The sequence below is a fragment of the Haliotis cracherodii genome, unplaced genomic scaffold, assembly GCF_022045235.1.
Source record: "Haliotis cracherodii isolate W230 unplaced genomic scaffold, xgHalCrac1.p SCAF_11, whole genome shotgun sequence".
NCBI classification, from domain to species: Eukaryota; Metazoa; Mollusca; class Gastropoda; order Lepetellida; family Haliotidae; genus Haliotis; species Haliotis cracherodii.
This window is the reverse complement of record NW_027266266.1, coordinates 41,386,305-41,411,745: the sequence shown is the minus strand read 5'-3', so window position 1 is coordinate 41,411,745 and position 25,441 is coordinate 41,386,305. Positions and strand designations below refer to the sequence as shown.

Here is a 25,441-nt window from a genome sequence, read left to right as displayed (position 1 = left end):
TAATGAGGTGCAATTACACGTTTGACGCATACAATGACAACATACAGTGGTCGTGATAACATGTCCATGCAACTCACTAAGACATCCACTTTTCTCAACAGCCTTATCGACCTTGATCTTGCCTAACGTAACAACAACGCAAGGACCGTAGTATTAGGACTTGGGATCTATGAACGTATTGTCCAAGGGGACAACATATTGGTGCACAACTTTCTGATACTTGCAAGATGTACATATATCACTTTTCAGTTATTCTAGTCATTTGATTAGCTGATTGTGAACCCTGAATTTTACGGGACTACTTCCGCTACATTCATAGTTCGAACACCACACGCTAGAAATGCATCGAGACAAAGGAAAACAAACTTAAGTTTTATCTGTAATTGTCTTTTTAAATGCTGAAGTACTTAAGCAAAAAACAATATCTTATTTATATTTGCATATGAAGTCTATTTCGCTGAATGAACGTGTGCCAGTTCAGGATGACCGAAGCATGTAGGATGAGGCTACACAGAAGGATTATTTCCCCTCAAATGACATAACACAAATGACAAATAAAAAACTTCAAAGTAAGAAAAAATTTTTTTGCCTAAAATCCTGTGAAGAACACCGAAGAGCAATGCTGACTATTTGTCATTATTTTTTTTTATTCTGGTGTACTGTCGATAATGCCCGCTGGTGCCGAGTTCCAAGTTTCCCTGGTATCATCACTAATTGACAGTGATTCACAAACACATGCTTATGATATAGTCGGAATCATACTACAGACTCTCTATCAGCAGAGATTTCTGATGATTATAGAAATGGTTATGTCACTTTTATTTAAGAATATCTTTACAAATTAACTGATTCTGCTTATTATTAGTTCATTATTTAAATAAATATTGTGAAGGTTTATCACAAATCATTCTGCATATATGCACATCATTAGTTCTCCAGATACCTGATGATTCGAAAGTTTCTACAGGAACGCCACGTTGGTGGGCAACATGTCCAATAGTGGCAAAGAACGCGAATCCAGCTAATACAAGAAATAGAATATCAACCATGCTGACAAGTAATGCATCCCTGAAACAGAAAGGTTTCTATCGTGAATATTATTGAAAGTATGACGTTTCACATACTGCAAACAGTTGGATACCATTATAAAAAGTGTTCACTATTCATACTTACTTTATAAGTCACAGATATTGTTTCGTTTACAGCTACTTTAACGGATCAATTTAATAATGCTTTAGCATTGCAAATGATTGTTATGGATAGGGCCCTCGATATCATTATGCAGTTCGTAAGGTGAATGAAATACATAAGGGTTATATTCTCTACACTCTTGGTGTATTATAAATGCGTACCATATTTGAATGCGATTCTCCCGATGATTGAAGTATTATAAAAATTGATCACTACATTCTTATGAGCAGATGAAATCCGATTTTTTTTTTAAATTAGGGAGTTCGCTATATTTTTATATGTTGGCGACTTTAAATTTGTGGAACACGTTTGAGTCCATGTATGTTACATACCTGGTAAAAGCTTCATACAAGGTAGTTTGTATTAACGAGGAAGTGTTTGGGAGACACCGCCCGATATCGCAAATCAAAACTAATAAAACTGTCACTGTTTATTGGAATAATGATGATAGTGTGACCTCATCTTGGAATTATCAAATTGTGTGTTTGTGCAGCTTACTGTATTGTATGTTCATTTACCTAAAACAGTTGCGTGTTATTTTGTTGTGCCCGGCCATAGTTATGATGTTCCCAAGGCCAATATTCAAAGAGAATAGAGCAGAACTACACGCCTCAATCCACATCTGTACAAATGAAAACACAATAAGGAAATGAGTTATTCGAATGATGAATACCAATGTTTAACGGCTTACACAATTCATATGTTTGAAAATACGTGTTTGTTACATTTCATTAAAAATAATGGCACAGCAAAGGCAGACACTAAACAAGAGTTGCTGTCAACATTGATATTCAAATATTTTCAACATAAAAACTAAGGACTGAAAGCTAACACTAAAATCTAATGAAATATAAAACAGGATTGCACCTGGAAGAGAAACATAAAAGCCAAGGTTCAGCTCTGTCAGTCAGACGATTACAGAAGAGATGAAGGTTACAGGGGCAGATCAGTATATTGAGATAATTTAGATGCATGGTTAAAGTGAAAACGTACAAGTCAAAGTTTCTAATATAGCAACAACAAAAACCCAGAACAAGTGTTAAGCAGACTTAACTACACAGGTGCCACATTATATTCCATTTTGAAAATCGGATTCGAACCTCTTGAACAATTCAGATAACGTCCTTGTTCTCACCAAGATTACAAGTTTCAGCTTCATGGGTCCAGTGGTTTCTGAGAAGATGTTAAAAGTGCCATGTAATTATGTTGATCCCCACTACTAACTAATCAGTTACCAAACGTCCCTACCATTTGCAACAAGAATGTCTGAGTAGAGGCAAAGAATGCGATTTGTAATATGGCTGTTGTGGTGTCTATATTACAAAATGGGTTCGAACGTCTTTATCATTTGAGGTGTCTTCACTGGTGGGGACAAGTATGTGAAGTTTCCGCTTCTTTGGTCCAGTGGTTTCTGAGAAGATGTTTACGACACACGATGGATCACTGACAAGGTCAAACATGCCAGCGGGTCAAACATGCCATGACGTAAACTTACTTGACTTTCAGTCAGGTGAGCTACAATGTTCCACCTGGCTTTATGCAATCACAGACACGCATATGATGTCCTTCAATACATCATGTACAATTTATCAAATTGAATCATCAGCAACGATTTTATATATCAGAGAACAACAATTACTTTTAAGCTCGTTTTGTACATTTAGACACGCATACACATGTAATCTCGTTGACAGCGATACCCTTAAAAAGCATATAACTTACTCTTGGTTTCAAAAGTTGTTTAAATTGAGGATAAACATAGAAGTAAATTCCTGCTGCAGAACCCGGAAGTAGACATCCCTGGATGATGAAGACTATGACGAGAATGATGGGAACAGCAACAGTGACGTAAACGACCTACCAAAATAACAAGAGAAATGTCCAAAGATACAGAGACTCTTTATGCATGTTTATACAATAGAAATTGCCAGTTATCAGCACAGTGAGTGAGTGAGTGAGTGTTGTTTTACGCCGCTTTTAGCAATATTCCAGCAATATCACGGCAGGGGCACCAGAAATGGGCTTCACACATTGTACCCTTGTCGGGAATCGAACCCGGATCTTCGGCGTGACGAGCAAACGCTTTAACCACTAGGCTACCCGACCGCCCCCTCTACAAAGTAACTTTAAACAGAAAGGAAGAACATTTCCTACCCTTTTAGTTTATCGGCTGGGCAAACTGATATATTGTAAGATTGCGTAAGTTACGGTGTCCACGAAGAACCTCAACACTTCTTTTCTCCTTTGCATTTGTAACAAGTTATTTTACATATAAATTATAATGACACGGTTGTCTCTAAATGCAATGGTACGAGTCTAAGAAAGCGACAAATGGAAGAACATATAATCATGAAATAAAATAAATGTTATCTTTATAACACTCTGTGTTTACAAAATGGGTGAAACCTACTCAATTAGTAGATATCAACTGAAAAGCTTTCTGTAATATTGTAATGTGATATTCACTGTAAGGTAATTTCTTGAAATATAAATATATTCAGCTGACATGATTGAAATGAATTGGCATTAGTAATTTACCAACCATCATGAATTGGACCTTTGTTTACCTTCCCCGACACTTTGATCCCTCGGAAAACGAATAAGAACATGATCAGACAGGTAACGGCCATGCACCCAACGAGCGGCCAGCGTATTCCACCGAGGTCTTCCAGGCCGTCAGTCATCTGTAGTACTTGCAATCTAGAAAGGAGGCTCAACAGTGCAGACGTTTGACTTGATAAAGAAAAAATTGTACGAAGTGGTAAAGGCAGTAACGATGAGTGAGTGAGTTTTACGCCGCTTTTAGCAATAGTCCAGCAATATCACGGCGGGGACACCAGAAATGGGCTTCACACATTGTTACCAAGTCGGGAATCTAACCCGGGTCTTCGGCGTGACGAGCGAACGTTTTAACCACAAGGTTACCCGACTTCCCAAAGGCAGTTACATTATTGACATGCTCGTGAAAAGGAGGACCGTATAGGTGAGTTTGATATACATAACTCCTACCTTAGGCATGAATGAGATGTCATTTGGTCAAATAAATAATTGGAATTGGTTGTATCATCAAAACGCAGAAACAGAGCAGCCAAATACGTAACCTTAACGTTACAGAAAAGCAAAAACTCATAATACGTTCTTATTGCGACCGGAACTACATGTACTTTTTCAACTGGGAAAATATATTACCTAACTGGCAAAGTAACCTGTCGCAAATGTGCCAAAATAAACTCTCTCGTGTGCCAAACAGATGAAGCTTTGTGTAAAACGTAAACTGCTAACTGACCAGCATTCACAGTGAAACACAACGGTGGGCCTGCACAGCGGCTAACAATTTTTGATTCATGTACATACACAAGACCGAAAGTGACGAGGTTTTCGAGATATACGTCCTCGTTTCACAGAAAACACGACAGTGAGCTGCCTAGGGGTTATCAAATTGTGACTCATGATACATATACAAGACCGAATGTGACGAGCTTGTCGAGTTCTTGTAGTTCGTATTAATTCATGTTCAGTCCCAAATATTTACATGCTTACTATAATTTCATACAGTTTCAACCAATAGGTCTAATTAACTTAAATGTACCTCCAAAATTCTTCTGCAGCAGTCATACCAGGGACTGTTTGAGTGATGTCAGTGAGGTTGTGTTCGTCAGAAGCACTGGGAATGAGTTGGGTAACATTGGCTGATGTGCTGTTCCGGACGCTGTTGTCGATGTCTGCTATACATCCAGGGGAGTTCCAGGACTGGTTACAGCTGGTCCAGGGGAGGTTGACGAAGAACGAGTGGTAGAAGTAGTACATAAACCAGGCGAATATGGCAATGTAGTAGGTTACATAGATAAAATTAACTAGAGCAATCCCGAGACCAATGCCTGAAATATCAAAGAAACTCAGTACTACAATACATTGATTTCATTTTGTATGATATCATATAAATATATTTATCATTTAACTAAAGTATTTATCCATGACATGAGCTTATGACATAAAAACAGGTATGTCATACCCCAATGACATATGTATGCAAATTAGATACGCAAATTAGATAACCGGAAGTGGAACTTTTTTCGCCGGTGCACGTGAGTAGGTGTTTACAAACAACATGGATACCTTTGATGTTAGAGATAATGTTTTAATAGATCAAAGGGGAAGTGCTACAGTGATATCCGTGTTGACGAATGGATATTACAGGTTACAGGTTGATGGTACCGAATTTGAATTTGACTGTGATGAAGGCAGATTATCAAAACTCCCCCGTAGCCAAATTTTCATCATCGAAACGCCATCGTCGAGCACGGCGAAGCAGACGACGAACACAAAACCGAAAGATGCCCTAGGAAGATTTGTGGCTGTTGAGGACGGCATGATCGATGGTGTGATCCTAGACAATCAAAACAAAAACACAGCCAAGAAAACTTTGTACGATTTGAAACTGTTCGATAACTTTCTAAAAGTCCCAAATGAATTTCGCCAAATGCACGAAATCCCCCCCAAACGAACTAAACACACTTCTCTGCAAGTTTTTCATTAGTGTTCGAAAAACAAATGGGGAAAATTATGAACCAATCAGTCTCACGGGTTTTCAGAGCAGCATCGAGAGATCACTAAAACAAAGGGGGTATGGCTATTCACTCACGTCATCTTTAGAATTTTCACGATCACGGGAAGTAATAAAGGGGAGAAAAATGAACTAAAGAAAGGAGGGCGTGGCAACTTACCAAGGAAAGCGGACCCGATTGGTGATGAAGAGATCGAGTCCCTGTGGCAGTCCGGATCCAATGGAATCAGTTATCCAATGAGCATAATATACTGTCTATGGCTCTACAACACAATCCATTTCGGGTTAAGAGGTGTCAATGATCACTACAACATGTGTTGGGGCGACATCACATTGCATGTTGATGGAGACGATCACGAATATCTTGAACTGTCCATGAGACAAGAAAACAATAGGTCCTGTGAGAATCCTCGTGATTGTCGCGACGTCGCGTTAGGCCCAAAATGTGGGCTTATGTTGCTGATCCCTCTCGGTGCCCTGTGCAGGTGTTGTATGCCTCCACTCGATTTCTGTCAAGATGACGATCCCTTTTACATCGGCACGCCAAATCAAATAATGCAGATAACTGGCCACAATTCTGTGAACAATTACTGCCATATTAATCCTGACCAGCACAAGCAAATATCAAACATCATTTCACGAAACACCCCATCCCACACTCTGACATCCCAGCTTGTTGATGAAACTCCCGTCATGCAGAGGTGGATTATTTTGGTCTACACGGCTATGGAAAACATGAGACGCACGATCTATACGTAAGATTTCGTCAAGTTAATGTTAGTGCAATTATTCCTTAAAAGGGAAATGATGAATAGAATTCATCACTCGTGTTTTTTAATATGGGAAATATCAACCACGTCCAGTTAATCGGTATTTGTCTCGCCAGAGGCTCGGCAAATACCGATTAACTAAGACTCGGTTGATATTTCCCATATCAAAAACACTCGTGATGAATCATCTTTTTAATTCCTGAAAAGGGTAGCTTCCATCCTCCGGAATCCTCGGGGATACCATTCGACACTTACCTGAAAAGAATCCTGGTATCCAGTAGCGGATGCTCTATTCTTGGTATCCGGCAACTACAGTTTCAGCTTACCTTTAAATGGTGGACATATATTCCAAACGTTAACAGGTCCGCTTTGGGAGTACTGGCCAATCACCATCTCCAAGAACACACATGGAATTGCGCCCATAAAGGTGAAGAATAAAAATGGTATCAGGAACACTCCTGTAAAAGAATAGTTTTAAGTTAGTTACAGAAATGAAATACCTTTACAAAACGTGTTTGTAGCTTTAACGAGGAAAGAAATAGGTATATTTCATGTCTGGAAAGGAGTATACTGTGAATACTGCGAGGCATCCAGAACATAACGGGCTCTTACGATGACATGTATAATGGAACTTGATCATCTGGATTGTTTTACCACAAATTTCAAGGTGGCCCTGGAGTCGAAAGACTATGTTTATTTTTATTACACAAGTTTTATTTTCATCCTTACAAAGTCTCTTATCATTGAGCAGCCCCATTACAGAACGTTGCACAATGGTTTTATCAACCACTCGCTTAGTCCATGAAAGTTCGAAGCATTTTTCAACCAGTAAAGATAATAATAAAAATAAGCAACAAAAGCATTGTATGATTATATTCAGACTGTATCATAAGCATATCTCTAACTAACTAGACACCAATCACACGTCATGATTGCGTCAAATCAAGGTCACTTTGACCGGAAGTGGTCTGTTTCCACATTGAGTGTGTGGTTTCCAGGACGGAAAGTGATGTAATTAAACCTGTGTTAAAATCAAATACATACAAGTATGAATATATGCTACTGTGAATGTTAAATGGCTGTGACTGAAGAACAGCGATGAGAAGACCTTGTGCAGGTTATGAACATTATTGGCTGACTGCATATGACACATAAGCAGAACTAATAAATGAGACTTTTTTTACTTGATTGATGCATGTCTTCGCGCCCCACACTCTAAGCACGAAAACGTCGTGTTTTTGCCGTCCAATTAACGTCGTCTTGACATCGGAATTTACTGCCAGAGAACGATGTAATACACATGGGTTTACGCGATAAATCTTCCCTGATTATTCAAGGAACTTTTCTGTCTCATCGTGACCTCTGTAAATCACGGGTGTATTTGTTTTACAAGCATACCTTACAACTATATATCCAAACCCACAAGGAGTATGTTCTTGAGTTTTGTATGTAAAACTACATACCGTACTGTGTTGGGTATTTTCTATCGGTTTGATAAGTGCTTCGAAGTCAGCTTAAATTATGTACGGTACTGGCATTTGATCACAATAATGTTCAAATTTTAATATATATTTACCCTCTTTAGGCATATCGATCCTGATAGCAGTCTGCCTAACAGCTCTGCGGTATTCTTTATGCGCTTCTGAAAGATCTTGTCTGCAATATCCAAGCAGACATCTTTTACAGAAATATGTCTTTCCATCATGTTTTGTTTGGTTGCATAATAGCCTGCTTAAACTCTTTTTCCACATATAATTATATTTACCATCTTTTTCGATCAGAAATGAACTGATTCTGGGAATATGTTCTGGGGCGGAGCTTATCCTTTGTACAACAGTTCCTTTAGAAAAAATTTCGAAAACATTCATAGCTAAATTATTTTGCTTTTCCACCTTATCATGTTGAGAGATTTAAGAAGGTTCATCTATACCTTCAAGTTTGAGTCCATCGTTTTGGGGATAGCTCGAAAGTCTATTTGCAATTTTAGAATCTACAGGAATCAAGGCAGATCATAACACCCATCTTAAACAGTTATCATCATTTTTTTTTACATTAATTATGACTGTTTTCTTCTTATTATATGAGGGTAAATCTATATAAGATCCACATTTCAAAGGCATATAATTTGCTTTATCGAAATATATAGTATCGATTTTATCCACGCCCACAGCCCGAACTTTTATTAGTCCAACATTCTGAAGTTTTTTTGTATCTGCTGAATTGAAGCATCTTATGGTACGCTTATACACTCAGATTCGGTTATAACTTCTTGGTTGCCCCTGAAATAATGTACAGAATATTCGTTGCTATCGTCTATGTTATTTTTACTCAATGACATCTAATTCCTCATTAATTTGGCTCGATAGGATAGGTTTAACATCATTAATATCCATGTTGGATTTGATATCCATCTTCCAACCTCTGAGATATTTGCCAACTATTAGTTATAGTTACAGACTGGCGAATTGCTCCTAATGGATCCTGAAGACTACGTTGTGGATTTAACTTGCGTCCGTATTGCGAAAACAATGTTTATAATAAAATTATGTTTCCAAATGTTTAATAGAAAAATAGACGATATTAATCTTGATAACCTAACTGATACTACTGCAGTCAAAGGGGGTACTGATGAAACCAGGTTTATTGAGGAATCCTATTGCAATCAACCGTTACTGATTATGACGATGTCTTAAAAGAAGACAAAAAATATGTTACTCTATTGGCTATGACTATTCCCAGGAATAATAAATAGTCAGTCTATTCAACTGCTTCATGCTATCGATAACTCAGCGGGGCAACTTGAAGCTGCTCTCTGAGATGTTACGTATTAACCGCGGTGAACCAATAAAAGTACTGCGAGAGGAAATGATAAGTTATTACTAGAAAAAGAATGTTGTACTATACCTGATGGGTATTACAGCGAATGCTCACTCAGTGATGAAATTTTCAAGCCTTTGAGGGCTAGTCTCACACTAAAATGTGAGTCAAATGTTGTACTGATTTTAAGCAGTGGAGCACATTCTATAAAACTTGATAGGGACTTAGCAAATATACTTGGGTTTATAAGAAGAGAAGTTGCACCCATCACAACAGAGCATGGAGTTGAATTACCCGATATAGTTCCCTATCAAGAGTTGTGCATCCATCTTGATCAGATTAGTAAAACGGATAATATTCAACTCGAAAGTCCTTCAAATCTACTAAGAGTTATTCCAGTCAAAGATGAAAAATACAATAGTGGTAGAACACTCATCATTGAAGTATAAGAAGTTAAGGCGGGGTATTATTACAGAGCTCAAACTCTCTGTACCAGAAGTAAAATATCAACCTGTACATATAGGATATTTGAGTGTGTCACTTGATATTATAAATAATGGTTGATTCTTGTGGTCCTGGAACGCATAACCTTTGACAATGCAATACATTTGTTCTTTCCGATCTTGGAGACACAGAAGGATTTGATGAACCAAGTACCGATGGCAAATTATATGCTTTACACTTCCAAGATAATGTATACAAGGGAAAGAAGTTATATTTACAGCACCAGCACCTAATCTAGGGGATTTAAATGATGTCGACGTTAGTAGACTTCATGAAAACACTGTATACAATCTTGCTTACACCACTAACAATAAATGGACTATGTTCGAAGCAAAAATCGAATGGCTACTGAATGTCGTCATTGCCCCACCATATGTGACGACGAGTAAGGCACATCATTTAATTAAGATAATGAATAGTGGGATCATACTCGAGACTTATATTCCCTCAAAACGGAAGACTGTATAAGTCGCTCCCTTGCCAGATGACTCAGGCCATCTGTTATTGAGTCGCCCAGCATTAAAAGATATTCGCTTAAATTCGGCTACTAAATTCAATGATATTAAAAATATCTTGGAGGATATACCCCCAAGCGCTACACTTTTATGGAATTCTTGTTTGGGGATGCATCAGAAGATGCCTTCGAGATATTACCAGGTCTAAAACTTCAACGGCTTAAGAAACACCAACGTCAATGTTGTTTTATTATTATTCAGTCGGGAGAAAGGTCCGTTACAAACCTTGGCATCCAAGTTAATAGTGAGGGGAGCATTTGCTTACTAAGGTATTTATGCCCTATAAATATACACCCAATAAAGCTGATGTATAATCTCAAGACATCGTCGGCCGATCAAGACTCTGGATACAGTTGATGGATATTTATTACATCAAATAAGTGACATAGAACATCGAATAGATGAGAGGGAGTTGAGACTTGGATTATATAAACAGTATCGCAGAAATGTGAATGCTCTCGATGGAGGTAACACTGCACTTGTAATTGCTAGCATGGGACTCGGTGTGGCCAGTGGTGGTTTATTATCAACTATAATCGCCACGCCTTTCATACTTGCATTGAAATTGCAGCCGGACTCTCTGGACTGGGAAGAATAGCTCTTAAATTCATTTCATGTAAGTTGCAAAAGAAAGCATTAAAACATGACAGTATTCGTGTACTCGTCAAAGCAAAGTTAAATATCATTGAGGATCATATCTAAACAGCATTGGCTGATTGTAAGATATCTGAGGAGGACTCTCGTACAGTGTTGTCAGAACTCACCAAATACAACGCAATGAAGCAGGAGATTCGATCAAATTCTCGTAAGAACAGTTGCATTAGTGAAGACGAGAAAAAAAAGTTCATAGAACAGGGGAGACAACAAGCGAGCCAATTATTCTGAGCCAAAACCAAAGAACTGGTTGGAGATTGTTTCCTGGATATGCATCTTGATCCATGACCATCATTGCATCGCATCGTGGTGTTAGCATAAAAAAATACCTCTGTAGTAGCATTATTGGGGGGCAGAGTGGCAGAACTGTCACTCCCTATACTACTGTTTAGTTTAATGCTGCTTTCAACAATATTCCAGTTATATCGCGGCGTGTCAGCTTAATGTTGGAGGAAAGCCCATAGTGATGCATGTCTCCGACGTTTACCACTTCGGTGAAACCCACCAGCACGGATATAGTGCTCACTGTCAGAAAGCCTTTTGAGCCCAAATGTCTATTATTTCGTTTCGTTCTTTAATTCCACTTTTGTTATATTTGATTTCGTTTCCTTTACCATTTTCCAATTTCCATATGTACCAAAATGGCATCCTCCAGCCAGGAGTGTTGACCATGTGCTTGACCAACAGAAATACAGTCTTTTGTGTCTAAAACAGCCTTGGCGTCCTATATCCATCACGAACCGCCCAGCCCTCGCCCGTGCATCCAAGCACCGTGTTTTCATGATCCCGCGAGGCGGATACAATAACCAGGTGACGCCAAATTCCAAATATAAACAGTGTTCTGTACGTACGCATTACCCATGCCGCCACTGAATGTTAAACTCCACATTCAATCATGAGACAGTATATATCTCGTGCCAAGTATCTTGTTACCAAGTCACGTTCGCCATATGCAACAGTTACATTAACTGATTCTAGAACTGTACTCCTGCAACTGTCATTCAAAGTTGAACCTGTGTTGTTTTAAGTTCTAAGCCCGGCAGCCAATCTTTGTCACGTCATCATCAACATATCAACAAGTTACAGATTCAAATATTTTAATTTTGAGGTAAATTATCTGAAGACATGGCGTTACAACCAGATACTAATACTGTTAGATCTTCAAGATCACATAGTCTTAGTCACAGTGAAAGGTCACTTGGTTCAAGAAGTAAGTCCTCAAAAATTTCTGTGATATCTGGACTAAGTGAATCTCAGTCTGCAGTGGTAAGACAGCAAAGAACAAGAGCTCAGCTTGACGAACTCGTGCTTAGGTTGCAAGAGGATTTCAGAGTTGATGAGCAATTGATGAGGCATTAGATGACCAGGCCTATGCTGCACGCTTTGCTGCTGAGGATGAGGTGAATGCCGCTAAGAGACGGACTGTAGAAATAGAGCATGACACTATTCGCCGCAGAGAGGTACTAAATACTGTCAAGACAGAGGCAACTGAGACAAGCTCAACAGAACTTTGCTGAAGCAACCCTAATTGCTACCATGGTAAAGAACAGCAATGCAGAGAATGTACAACCTCCAGAGGAACTAACGGAACAACCAAGTTTTGATGGTAACATTCAAATGTAGTCAGAAACTGGGCAGGTCCCACCTACTGCTGACCCTAATGCCATTCAGTCTGGCAATGTAAGTAACACTTATAATACAGAGCAGCTTACAATTCCTGACACCTCCCAAATTCTACCCACTGGTGATAGTCAAACCCTTGGGAACCAGATACAGCGGGGCCCAGATCCATCTGACAGAGTACATCCTGGTGTACTTCATCAAGTGATTAACCCTAATCCTGGTAACCTGACAACTTGTATGCCAGTATACAGACAGAATGACCACTTTCAAGGTCAGATGTTAACCAGTGCCCAACAAATCACAACAAACGACATGTCAAGTACTTTCCCAACAGCCACTGGTGTACTTTCACAGCAACCTTCCCTAGTGGGTTATGGTACTGGTATTGGTTCATATCCAAGGAGCAATCCCAAGGTAAGTTTGACACCAGAAATGGTTGTGCCTCAGCCATTGTTCTTGGATTCACAAGCATTTCCGTTACCGAATCAACAGTCACAGCCACAACAGCATCAAGCGCTCCAACCAGATATTCCAACATTGCCTCCAACCGAACAACGAACACAACCGCCAGCGATTACTGGTATGATACCTCAGGTTGGCACACCTAACCTCACTGAACTGTTGATTTCCTCATCTTATGGCATACCAAGACCAACATTACCAATTTCACCAGTGGAAGAGAAAAGGACTTTGCCTTGCTTAAGATGGCACTGGATAACCTGGTGAATATTCATCCACACCTTACGGAACAGTACAAATACCAATGCTAGTCAGTATGATCCCATCGGCTACTTGGCACCATTCCTTGCACGAGCCAAAATCATAGTACAGGACTTGTTGAAGTCAAAGAGAAACTGGAATGACCCTATATAAAAGGGGGACATCTGTGAGAGATGGCTGACCTGGGAAAAGGGAAAAGAAATCCCAATGTCACTCTACCAAGGTGTTACACACCTCATAGTGTGGACTCTGGAAGTGCAGACCGACAACTACACATCTTTTGTGATGCTTCTGAAAGAGTGTATGGTTCAGTAGCATACTTGCGCACAACAGACAAAGGAGCAAACATCTATGTCAGTTTCCTTATGGCTCGATCGAAGGTTTCCCCAAAGAAACAGCTGTCTATGCCACGCCTAGAACTATGTGCAGCTCTCACTGGTGCTCAGCTAGCTGATTTGTTGTGCAAGGAATTAACTTTACCAATCCAGAGAGTGATACTGTTGAGTGACTCTACTACTGTACTTGGTTGGCTGCAGTCAGAATCATGCAGAAACAAGGTATTCGTTGGAACACGAGTATCAGAAATCCAGAATCTCACAGATGTACAGAACTTGCGATATGTTGACACACAGAGAAATCCTGCCGATGACATTACTCGAGGCAAACTGCTCAGAGAACTCAGCAAGGAATCACGGTGGAAAGATGGGCAAGATTTCATGCACCAGACACCTGATCATTGGCCAGTTACCCCAGTGACAATAGACTCTGACAATACAGAGATAAAGAAATCTGTGATGTGTGGCACAATTGTTGTGAATACACCTCAGCTGCCAGATGCAGAACAGTACACTTCTTGGGAAGTGTATGTGGCTGATGTTAAAGAGTCCTTTGATGGGGCGGCCTTCTCGGAAAATGCTCAACCCCTGACTGCTGAACGGTTTGAACAAATAGAGAACCATCTCTATCAACTAGTGCAAATAGAGTCATTCCCCCAGGAATTCACAGCACTAAAATCAGGTAAACGATTGCCTCCAGACAGCGGGCTCCTCCAGCTTGACCCTATCTATGATGCAGAATCAGATCTGATCAAAGTAGGAGGACGCTTACAGAGAGCTGAATCTCTAAATACAAGCATCAATCATCCAATTCTTCTTGACTCACAACATGTTATAACAAAGTTGATCAACCGGGATCAAGATGAGAAACTGTTACACTATGGGCAGGATTTTGGATATTGAGGGGACGAGAAGCAATTCGACACCATCAGCATCAGTGTTCCACCTGTCAGAAATGGCGCTCAAACCCGAGGACACAGAAAATGTCTGACTTGCCCCCACCTTGTCTGCAACTTTTCAAACCACCATTCTTCTAAACGGGAGTTGATTGCTTCGGACCAATGCATGTGAAGGTTGGACGTCGCTCAGAGAAACGATGGGGTTTGATATTAAAATGTATGACCACCCGTGCGGTGCATTTAGACATACTCAGGAGCATGGACTCGGATGCATTCCTCATGGCATTTCGCCGCTTCGCTTCACTGAGAGACAAACCTTACGAACTCATCTCAGACCAAGGTTCCAATTTCCGAGGGGCTAAAACAGAGTTGAAGCAGGTACTTGCAAGTATGGAACCAGACCTTGTTGAACAACTGGCTCGCCATAAGGTCAGATTTGTGTTCAATCCTCCTCATGCACCACCCTTCGGAGGTGTTTGGGAAAGAGAGATTAAATCGGTGAAATATGGCCTCCGAGTGGCACTAGGAGATCAGACAGTGACAGAACCTGTGTTACGTACCATTCTAGCGGAGGTGGCAGGGATTCTGAATTCTAAGCCGTTAGCCTACGTTTCATCAGATGTCAGAGATGTGGACCCAGTTACACCAAACATCCTCCTGATTGGCCGCCATGATGCTTCTCTTCCACAAGTCGTATATCCAGCTGATGAACTATTAAGCAGACGCAGATGGCGCCACAGTCAAGTTCTGGCCGACCACTTTTGGGTACACTTTGTCAAATATTATCTTCCTGGTATGCAGCTGCGCACAAAATGGCAGAAAGAAAGACAAAACTTGAAGATGAATGACGTTGTCATGATAGTTGATCCACAGCTCTTAAGAGCTCAGTGGCCTGTTGGTAGAGTCACTAAAACCTACCCCGGAACAGATGGATGTGTTCGCACTGCCACTGTCAGTGTGAAAGACAAGGAGTACACCAGACCAATCACAAGACTCATCCCACCTGAATGTGCGGATGACGATAATTGACTCTAGTTCCAGTGTGGAAAGCTTTCTTCAGATGTTGACAAATTTAGTGCCTAAATTTTGGGGCAGCCGTGTCAGAAAGCCTTTTGAGCCCAAATGTCTATTATTTCGTTTCGTTCTTTAATTCCACTTTTGTTATGTTTGATTTCGTTTCCTTTACCATTTTCCAATTTTCATATGTACCAAAATGGCATCCTCCAGCCAGGAGTGTTGACCATGTGCTTGACCAACAGAAATACAGTCTTTTGTGTCTAAAACAGCCTTGGCGTCCTATATCCATCACGAACCGCCCAGCCCTCGCCCGTGCATCCAAGCACCGTGTTTTCACTCACAAACATTGAAACATAATCGGGCGAACCGGGATTCAAACCCAAAATCATAGATTTCTAGCGTGCCCAAGGGACGCAAATCACGGCGCCTTAGCAGTGCCAATTGCATAGATTGCTGCTCATGATGTCAATCACTGGCTTATTTATAGACCGTCGTCATATATACCCATGCTCATAATTATTGTGATATATGCTTCTTAGTATAGGGGTGACTAATTATGAACATGAGTTGGATGTTGCTGGGCGCGGCGTTCAACAACAACAAACATAATCGTCATGGATACCACAGAGATTCACAGAGGCAAACCTCAGATTGTCTTTAACGATAAAAAAGTTGTTGTTAGCTTGCGATGGACCATATCAAATGTGAAAGAGTCATACATGTGTGTGAACACTGTCTTTGTTAATTGCAATTCATGAGGACGCCGATGTCATTATAAATGAATGTATGCAGATTCAATGCATCATCCATTGTTCTACTGTGCATACAACTCTCTCGTTGTCTTGGCAAGAACTCTTAGTGTATACTCTGTGAAATGTCTATATCTATCTATAATCCATCAATCAATCCGTCCATCCATCCATCCAAGGTTGTACATCGAACAATAATAGGAAAAAAAGATATATTCAAAACATTTTATGCAGGCAAGAACATATTCATAATCTTTTTGTACTGCGAATAACATTTAAATTTCAAGAATATAGGCAACAACCACGTTTTTTTCTGCTCACTTTCTTTTCAGAAAGGATGGCAATGCTATCTCACAGTAGAGCTGTGTTTCTGTGTTGACCATCTGCTTCATATCAACCACATCGTCTATTAGACAACAAGCACTGGTGCAGCCATTCACTGTTGATGATTTGGCCAGAGTATCATATTACTTTATTCTGCAGGGGGCACGGGTAACCCTGTCGACTAAGGCACCGCAATTCCCTGTTCGTCCCTTCGGCAGGCGGGAAACCTACATGTATTATCGTGGGTTCGTATCCCGGTTCGCCCGGATTATGTCACCACCTTTCACCAAAGTAGTAAACGTGTAAGACCTGCATCTCTCCAGTTTTTCCTCCCACATCAAAGTTGACATGCTGTGATTTACCTGGAATACTGTTCAAAGTGCTGTTAAACCCCACTCACTTTCTCACTCACAGTTAGGTCAGTTTATTGTTCATTGCTAATTTCATTAATATGTTTGGTCCTACAACTACCCTTACTGTTTAAAGTCGTCATAAGCACTATATCTGTGATCTTAGTATTGAAATCGGACATAGGATGTTGTATCATAACAAATTCATTGATAAAATTCATACCTGACCATAGGAAACAGAGCCACATGCTGTAATACAGGAGTAGTGTAACAATCTAACTAATAATATCAGTATCAGGTGTGACCACCATTTGCGTTGACATAGACGAGGCAGCGGTGGTGCATTGAAGACGTCAGATGATTGTAAACAGTCTGTGGGATAGTGTTCTAAATCTCAACCAAGATTGGTCCAACACATGTTCTGTGGGGGAGGGGTCTGGAAAAACAGCCGGCCATGACAGTACAGCAATGTTCTGCTGCCTCAAAAACTCTGTTACAACACGTGAAACCTGTGGGTGGGAATTATCCTGCTGCAACGTGACGTTACGTTCCTGAATTTGAAGGGTAGAGCATCATGTCGAACGGTAACGTACGCCATTCAAATTGCCATGAACAGTGATGGGTTGTATTTCTCCATGAGCTGTAATGTGCAGTACAATGTATACAAGTCGTGAGGATGTGCAATACAATTTATACGCGTCATAGGGATGTACAGTACAATGTATACACGCCATGAGGCTGTGCAGTACAATGTATACACGTCGTGTGGTTGTGCGTTACAATGTATACACGTCGTGAGGCTGTGCAGTACAATGTATACAAGTCGTGAGGATGTGCAGTACAATGTATACGCGTCACGGGGATGTACAATACAATGTATATAGGCCATGAGGCTCTGCAGTACAATGTATATACGTCATGAGGCTGGGCAGTACAATGTATACATGTCATGAGGTTGTGCAGTACAATGTATACGCGTCACGGGGATGTACAATACAATGTATATAGGCCATGAGGCTCTGCAGTACAATGTATATACGTCATAAGGCTGGGCAGTACAATATATACACGTCATAAGGCTGTGTAATTCAATATATACATGTCATGAAGTTGTGCAGTACAATGTATACACGTCATGAGGTTGTGCAGTACAATGTATATAGGCCGTGAGGCTGTGCAGTACAATGTATACACGTCATGAGGCTGTGCAGTACAATGTATACACGTCGTGAGGCTGTGCAGTGCAATGTATACACGTCATGAGGTTGTGCAGAACAATGTATACACGTCATGAGGCTGTGCAGTACAATGTATACACGTCGTGAAGTTGTGCAGTACAATGTGCACACGTCGTGAGGCTGTGCAGTACAGTGTTTACATGTCATAAGGCTGTGCAGTACGATGTTTACACGCCGTGAGGCTGTGCAGTACAATGTACACACGTCGTGAGGTTGTGTAGTACAATGTATACACGTCGTGAGGATGTGCAGTACAATGTATACACGTCGTGAGGCTGTGCAGTATAATGTAGACACGTCTTGAGGCTGTGCAGTACAATGTACACACGTCATGAGGCTGTGCATTACAGTGTCTACACGTCATGAGGCTGTGCAGTACAATGTATACACGTCATGAGGCTGTGCAGTCCAATGTATACACGTCATGGGGCTGTGCAGTACAATGTATACACGTCATGAGGCTGTGCAGTACAATGTACACACGTCATGAGGCTGTGCATTACAATGTCTACACGTCATGAGGCTGTGCATTACCGTGTCTACACGTTTTGAGGCCGTGCAGTCGTTCTTGGTCGCCTAAACGTTGAAGTATAATACAGCCAAGTTCAAAACCTAAATATGTCATACACAAATCATACTCCCCTCTTACGACAAGCATAGTCGCCTTTTACGGCAAGCAACCCGTGAAGATCCGGGATAGACTAGGTTTTCAACAAACCATTCTTTCCGTAAAAGGCGAGTATGATGGTCGTAAGAGGCGACTAACGGGATCGTGTGGTCAGGCTCGCTGACTTGGTTCATGCACGCATCGTGCCCCAATGGCGTGGATCGATGCTCATGACGTCAATCACTGGATTGTCTTGTCCAGATTATTTACAGACCACTGTGATATGCATGTAGCTGAAATATTGATGACTGCGGCCTTAAACAACAAACATTGTTTACGGCAAACATGAGTTGCTAAAGACATATTCTTCCCCGGATCTTCACGTGTTCTTACAATGAAAAACATTTATTTTCAGAAAATACACAAATCTCAAAATCAAACTTTGCTCTGCACCTTTTCTGTTAGCGTGGGAACTGTCTCTTTTATTGATACACCCGTGAAGATCCGGGGTAGAATAGATCTTCAGCAATGAATGCTTGTCGTAAAAGGCGATTATGCTTGTAACAAGCGACTAACAGGACCGGTTGGTCAGGCTCGGTTGATGCATGTCATCGTCTCTCAATTGCGTAGATCGTTGCTCATGATGTCAACCATTGGATTGTCTAGTCCAGACTCGATTGTTTACTGACGGACGTCATACAGCTGAAATATTGCTGAGTGCGACGTTAAACAACAAACAAAGAAAATCCTGAATTTATAGGTCCAATGCAGCTCTCCTATTGGTTCAGGAAGTGTTCACCAGCTTTAAATAGAATCTATCCAGTAGTTTTCAATTTATTGGTCGCACAACACAATGGAGTCAGAAAGACGGACGGAATTCCTTGGTATGACTATATACCCCGCCCGATCAATTTATTTCTCCCGGTTCCGGATACAGTCATACCTACTTTACCGCATTTTAGAGTTCCAATCCTTGACTGTGTGGCCGCAAATTGATTTTATGTAACTCATCAACTGCGTCGGCTGCAAGGATCACATTGCTTTACCAACAGTAACTGTTATGTTAATGATAAACGCTTGTATTTGAACTTCATAATGAAGTTTCAATCTGTTTGCATTCTTATTAAAGCGTAACCTTTCAACCCAATACAAGTAATTCTCTGCTAAATACTGAGTTTATATGTAGACTGCAATACCATTTGTAATTTCACGTTTACTGAAACCTACGTTATCAACACAAAACTAAAATAGTTATAGCCCTTATCCCTGTAATACAACGTCACCAGAAAGTCTATAAACTGTACATTATATAACCAAAAGAAATAGAGGAAAATGTGATGTAATTATTATTTTGTGGTGTGTACTAACTACTGTTTACTGAAACCTACATTATCAACACACCACAAAACTAAAATAATAGTTATAGCCTAAATAGAGAGCTTCTACCAGATATTTAACAGAAAATGCAAGCATTCTGCAAAATGTATACAGGAAATTAACGTGTTATGTAATAAACATCATCGAAACATCATAAATGGAAACAATAAACTTCATTTTGTCAAAACATCAGTCGTGTAAGAGGTAGGAGTTTTACTGTGTACATAGTGGTCAAAGAACACTGATCTTGTCTTCCAACGACCCATGCCCATAGTTGTATCTGGTTCAAACCCAATGTCCATAGCCTTAGTCGCCCCTGTCGTCCAAAAGGTTTAGCTGTATAACATCCACCTAACCCTGCTAATCTGATTGCTTCATTTAGGATCGAACCGACTGTTGCAGCAGTTATTGCCTTGAAAGGTCGTTGCAGTGTAAGAAATACTGGCATATCCTGTTTGGGCCTAACACCATCTGTCCATTCCATGTACACTTTAAGAGCTTCAACTGGGTTAACTTTTCTCTCAGTTTTCTTGACCTGTCAGTTCATTCTTTATAACCATAGGGTTGTGCTATCATCATCATGGAAAAATACATCATCAGTTGAAAATAACACTGCTTTTTTCACATTGTCATTGGAATCAAACACAACGCCTTTAGGGGCTATGTCCGAGGGTCTCAACATTAATGTTAAAGACAACAGTACAATAACCTTTAACCTTAACAATTTAAGCAGTAGATGCAGATTGTTTGGCCATTGACGAAATAAATTGATAAACGGTTCCACAGGCATGATCTTTGACCGTTTACGGTGTTGTAGAGTATTAGATTTATTCAATGCTTGATCATCATATTGACTTCGTAATTGTCCAAAACTGACTCCTCGTTCGCACATTTGAACAAGTGAGTGAGAGAAGCGACTGCTAGGTGCCTGACAAAGTGGGAGTTGGCTTATGGCCCTGTCTGACCAACCTTTTTGTTCTAGATTCCGTCTCTACACACTCTCGAGGTGTATAGGCATCATTTGTGATTTCTCAAAGGTTCCACCTTGCTCGTTGAACTTTTCCACGAGGTCTTTGGAATTCGAATTGGGGAACAGGTCAATATTTTTCTCAGTTTGTGAACCCACGGTGTGTTTCTCCACGCAGGTGCTATGAAAGTCGCGATTGCCCTTTTTCCTGGATGACTTTGTCTATGACCTCTGGTTATACACGGAAGGGCGGATTCCCAAAGTTGTTGTCAATCCCCGTGTTTTCTTGAGACAAAGCGTCCACCCCGGAACTGCCCGGGTCCCAAAATCGACTGTTGTATGTTCCCAGCTGAGCATTTTACTTGGTCGCAAACCGGCCTACTGAGTGGGGTTCCCACAGTCTGTCTATGTATTGAAATAGGGCTGGATTCAGTTGCCACTCGTGTAGGTCTGGGAGACGAATGAGAGCATCTGCTTCTACATTCTTGCATCCAGCCAGGACGCCTGCTTGAATATGAAGGTCGTACTTCTGAGCCACCATCCATATTGATTTCCTGATATTTGTCACAGGCAGACTTGGACCTCCCAGTTGATTTATGTAGCATACTGCAGATATGTTGTCGGACAGAATCTTCACAACGTTTCCTTTTAAACTTGGACCAAAGGTGTGCCATGCCATGTGAATGCCTAACATCTATCTGTGGAGGCCAAAATCCTGCTGCCTGTTTCCCGTTGCATACCGCGCCGTAACCTGTCGAACTTGCGTCTGTAACTATTTGCACTTCAGGTTGTCGAATTATTATGCTTTGTCCATTCCAGTTATCAAGAGCAGTAAACCACCACAACATATCCTCTAGTGTCAATGTATCGTCCCAACTATTTCTTCTACTTAGAAGTCTGTATTTATGAGCATTAGTTTCTCTTGGGCAACAGCCCGGAAGATTGATACACACTGACCAGAGATGCGAGCCAACACTCTGGCCTCAATCCTAAGTAAAGCAAGACAACGCTTTTTTCAGTTTCCTTACCCGAGATGATGGGATTCTCAACTGAGCGAGTTCTCCGTCTGAGCACACTATGTAACCCAAACAAGACTTGGAGTTTCTTGGTACTAAGTCAGACTTATCCCAATTGATGAAAAACCCAGGCTTGGAAAGAGTGTTCACTAATTGTTCGTTTTGTGATACGATATGTGCAGGAGTACTCACTCATAAGTAGAATGTCATCTACATAACACACAACCTCAGTCCAAGAGATCACAGATACGTAACAACTGGTTTGAGTACTTTACAAAAATAGTGCGGAGCTATTGATAAGCCAAATGGGACAACTGTCCATCGATAAAATGTATTTTGCCACTGAAACCAAAGATAATCTCTGTCATCTTAGTGTATGGGTATATTATGAAATCCGTTTGTAATGTCAAGTGTAACTAAACTACCATCTGCTTTAACACGCTGTCTAGCCGTTCTAATGTCATCACATTGGTATCCCTGTTTTGAACTGGGCGGTCGGGTAGCCTAGTGGTTAAAGCGTTCACTCGTCACGCCGAAGACCCGGGTTCGATTCCCGACATGGATACAATGTGTGAAGCCCATTTGTGGTGTCCCCCGCCGTGATATTGATGGAATATTGCTAAAAGCGGCGTAAAACCATACTCACTCACTCACTGTTTTGAACATGTACTGTTCAGCTACCGTAAATCATGTATCAATCGTAATATTCCCCCTTTTTAGGTACAGTTGCACATTTTAGCTTTCGACTGCATATTTCAATTGCTCCCGAACAATGCACGAATTTCACTTGTCACAAATTAATATTGTTTATTACTGAATTTGTGGTTAGACAGATGAAAAATTTGTGGTTCTTTAGTAAATGGTATTTTTACGCCATCACAAACCCATGTACAAACATTATCTGGAGCTCCTATCTCACACCAGGCATCTTTGTGTCGTTGAATGTTACCTGCCGTGGGATGTAGGGTCGTTTTTGGAAAACACATTTAAAACATAAAATGTAAAATACCCAATCGAAATGTATTAAAGCAGAAACATACAAATATTTCTAAATGAACATAAACTAAGACATTTGTTTAAAAAAATGCAAATAGAGAAAGAAATTAAAACATATCAGTCTAAGGGAGGTAATCTAACCTCCAACGAACACAAATGGAAATATAGTGTATACAAAACAAGGGAGACTACTCTTGTCACCTTAAACGCTCTCGTGGCAATGTTCAAACGTTAAACAATTTCATACAATGCTATAAAGAATATATTTAATGTCTGACTACAATAAAATCAAAGTTTCTTCCTTGACCATTGACATTTTATAACTGTTGCAATTTGTTGCAATGTCTTTCGATATATATTGTTCCCCTTCAATATCGCGATTGATAGGGGTTTTTCGACCCGTGAACACGTCTTGTTAAGAATGTGCTTGTCGAAAGCACTGCGTCCAAATCCATGTGATCCTCATCCTCATCCTCTGGGTGGGAACGGATAGCGTCCACGGTAGGATCCTCGATGCTGCTTAACTGATACTGAAGCTACGTCTGCAGCGTTTCTCAGGTCGTTTATTGCGTCTGGAGTAAAACCAGAGGTATTTCTACTATACAAAGCCTTGTAATATTTTCGAACCTGTTTCAATATACCACGCACACTTTGCTATAATAGTATAGGTTGTTTCGTCCTGGCTTTTTATTCCTCCGCGAGATTCCTGCAGTTTGTGATCAGCAGCTAGCTTGACACGTTGATAACTGTCCTTGATTACTTGAAATTCAGACTGCACATCATCTGCATTCATGGCATGTTGTCGTGTTGTGCCGGTGGCGACTTCAGCGTTGCTAAAACTGGGACTCAGTGAACTCGACGCACCATGGGGAGCATGTCCGCCATATTGGGCATTCAATTCCAGAGACTGTTGTATCAATGTGTTGGTATGCTGTTGACTCCGCAATAAACATTCCAGGGTGTCTTTTATATCTTTCCTGACATCATCTTGATAGCATTTCTCAGGACAGTGTTCCTCAAAAGACATACTAAACTATTAAAACCTACCACATTTTTGTTGCAACAGCGTAGGTCGACTCGCTGGCAACGTTGCACTAACAGGAAGTGACGTCAGCAGAAGAAACGTATTTCTTCTGCTGATAAATATTATTTTGTGGTGTGTTGAATGGGCTTCAGGAGTGGCAATGCCATCTACAGAAATACTGATATTATGCTTTTTATGTGTATAGTTTCATTTTTCTGGGGTCCAATTATAAAGAAATCCAATTCATTATGAGCTGGCGATGCAGTCACGCACAGAAAGGACACCAAGTGAGATGTAAAGACATTGGTGATGCTCCAGCGTACCTGTATCATCTGAAAAATCTAATTGTCCAACGAACATCAGTAACTCTTACAATCACCGTAGCAATAAACGCGTGTCTATATTCACTGCTGTTCTTGTGTCGGCTCTTCACAACGGCTATTGGAACGTAGTTAATCGTTCATGCATATAGCCGAACAGGGCCGACCTTGTGGTTCTGGTCTGATGTGCACAGGTCCATGGCCGCTACGAATCATTGTCTCTGTTTTATATCGCTATTTGTTTGGTGTGTTTCTCGAATTCAACTGAAACCCGGTCCCTTGTTGCCCGTATGACACACCCGTTGCTCACTCGTGTCATAGGTAGCCTAGTGGTTAAAGCGTTGGCTCGCCACGCCGAAGGCCCGGGTTCGATTCCCCACATGGGTACAATTTATGAAGCCCACTTTACAGTGTCCCCCACCGTATAATTGCGGACAAATTGCTAAAAGCGGAGTAAAACAACATTCACTCACACTTTTGAAATAACAGATAACTCATTCTATCTATAGGTGATGCACCAAACCTGCCTTTTTAAAGTGTTCTGGTATTCAAAGAAAAAATATCATCAGCTTTGGTATCACAGGGGAGGAGGAGGAAAAAGGTTACTGTCGGTTAAAACAGTATTCCAGTTGTATCACGGTGGGTCAGCTTAATGTGTGAGGAAAGCCCGAAGTGATGCATGTCTCAGACGTTTACCACTTTGATGAATACCACAAGCACGGACATAGTGCTCACAAACCTGGAAACATAATCAGGGTGAACCGGGATTCGAAACCACAATCATAGGTTCCGGCGTGCCACAGGGACGCAACTCTGCACAGGTAATTGTGGCGCCTCAGATGACTAGCCCCCTGTGCCCTCACC

The 25,441-nt window shown here is 40.7% G+C and overlaps 1 protein-coding gene across 1 annotated transcript in view; it reads right to left on the bottom strand.

The window, feature by feature from the left end:
• The window catches only part of LOC139455104 (sodium- and chloride-dependent glycine transporter 1-like), a 28,709-nt gene that overhangs the window by 2,994 nt on the left and 274 nt on the right, over window positions 1–25,441 (bottom strand). The window contains exons 2-7 of the mRNA XM_071236673.1: window positions 6,852–6,983; window positions 4,781–5,069; window positions 3,759–3,891; window positions 2,914–3,048; window positions 1,710–1,813; window positions 944–1,068 (exon numbers count right to left, since the gene is read on the bottom strand). Coding sequence (XP_071092774.1) covers window positions 944–1,068; window positions 1,710–1,813; window positions 2,914–3,048; window positions 3,759–3,891; window positions 4,781–5,069; window positions 6,852–6,983 — 918 coding nt within the window. The remainder of the gene's footprint in view (window positions 1–943; window positions 1,069–1,709; window positions 1,814–2,913; window positions 3,049–3,758; window positions 3,892–4,780; window positions 5,070–6,851; window positions 6,984–25,441) is intronic.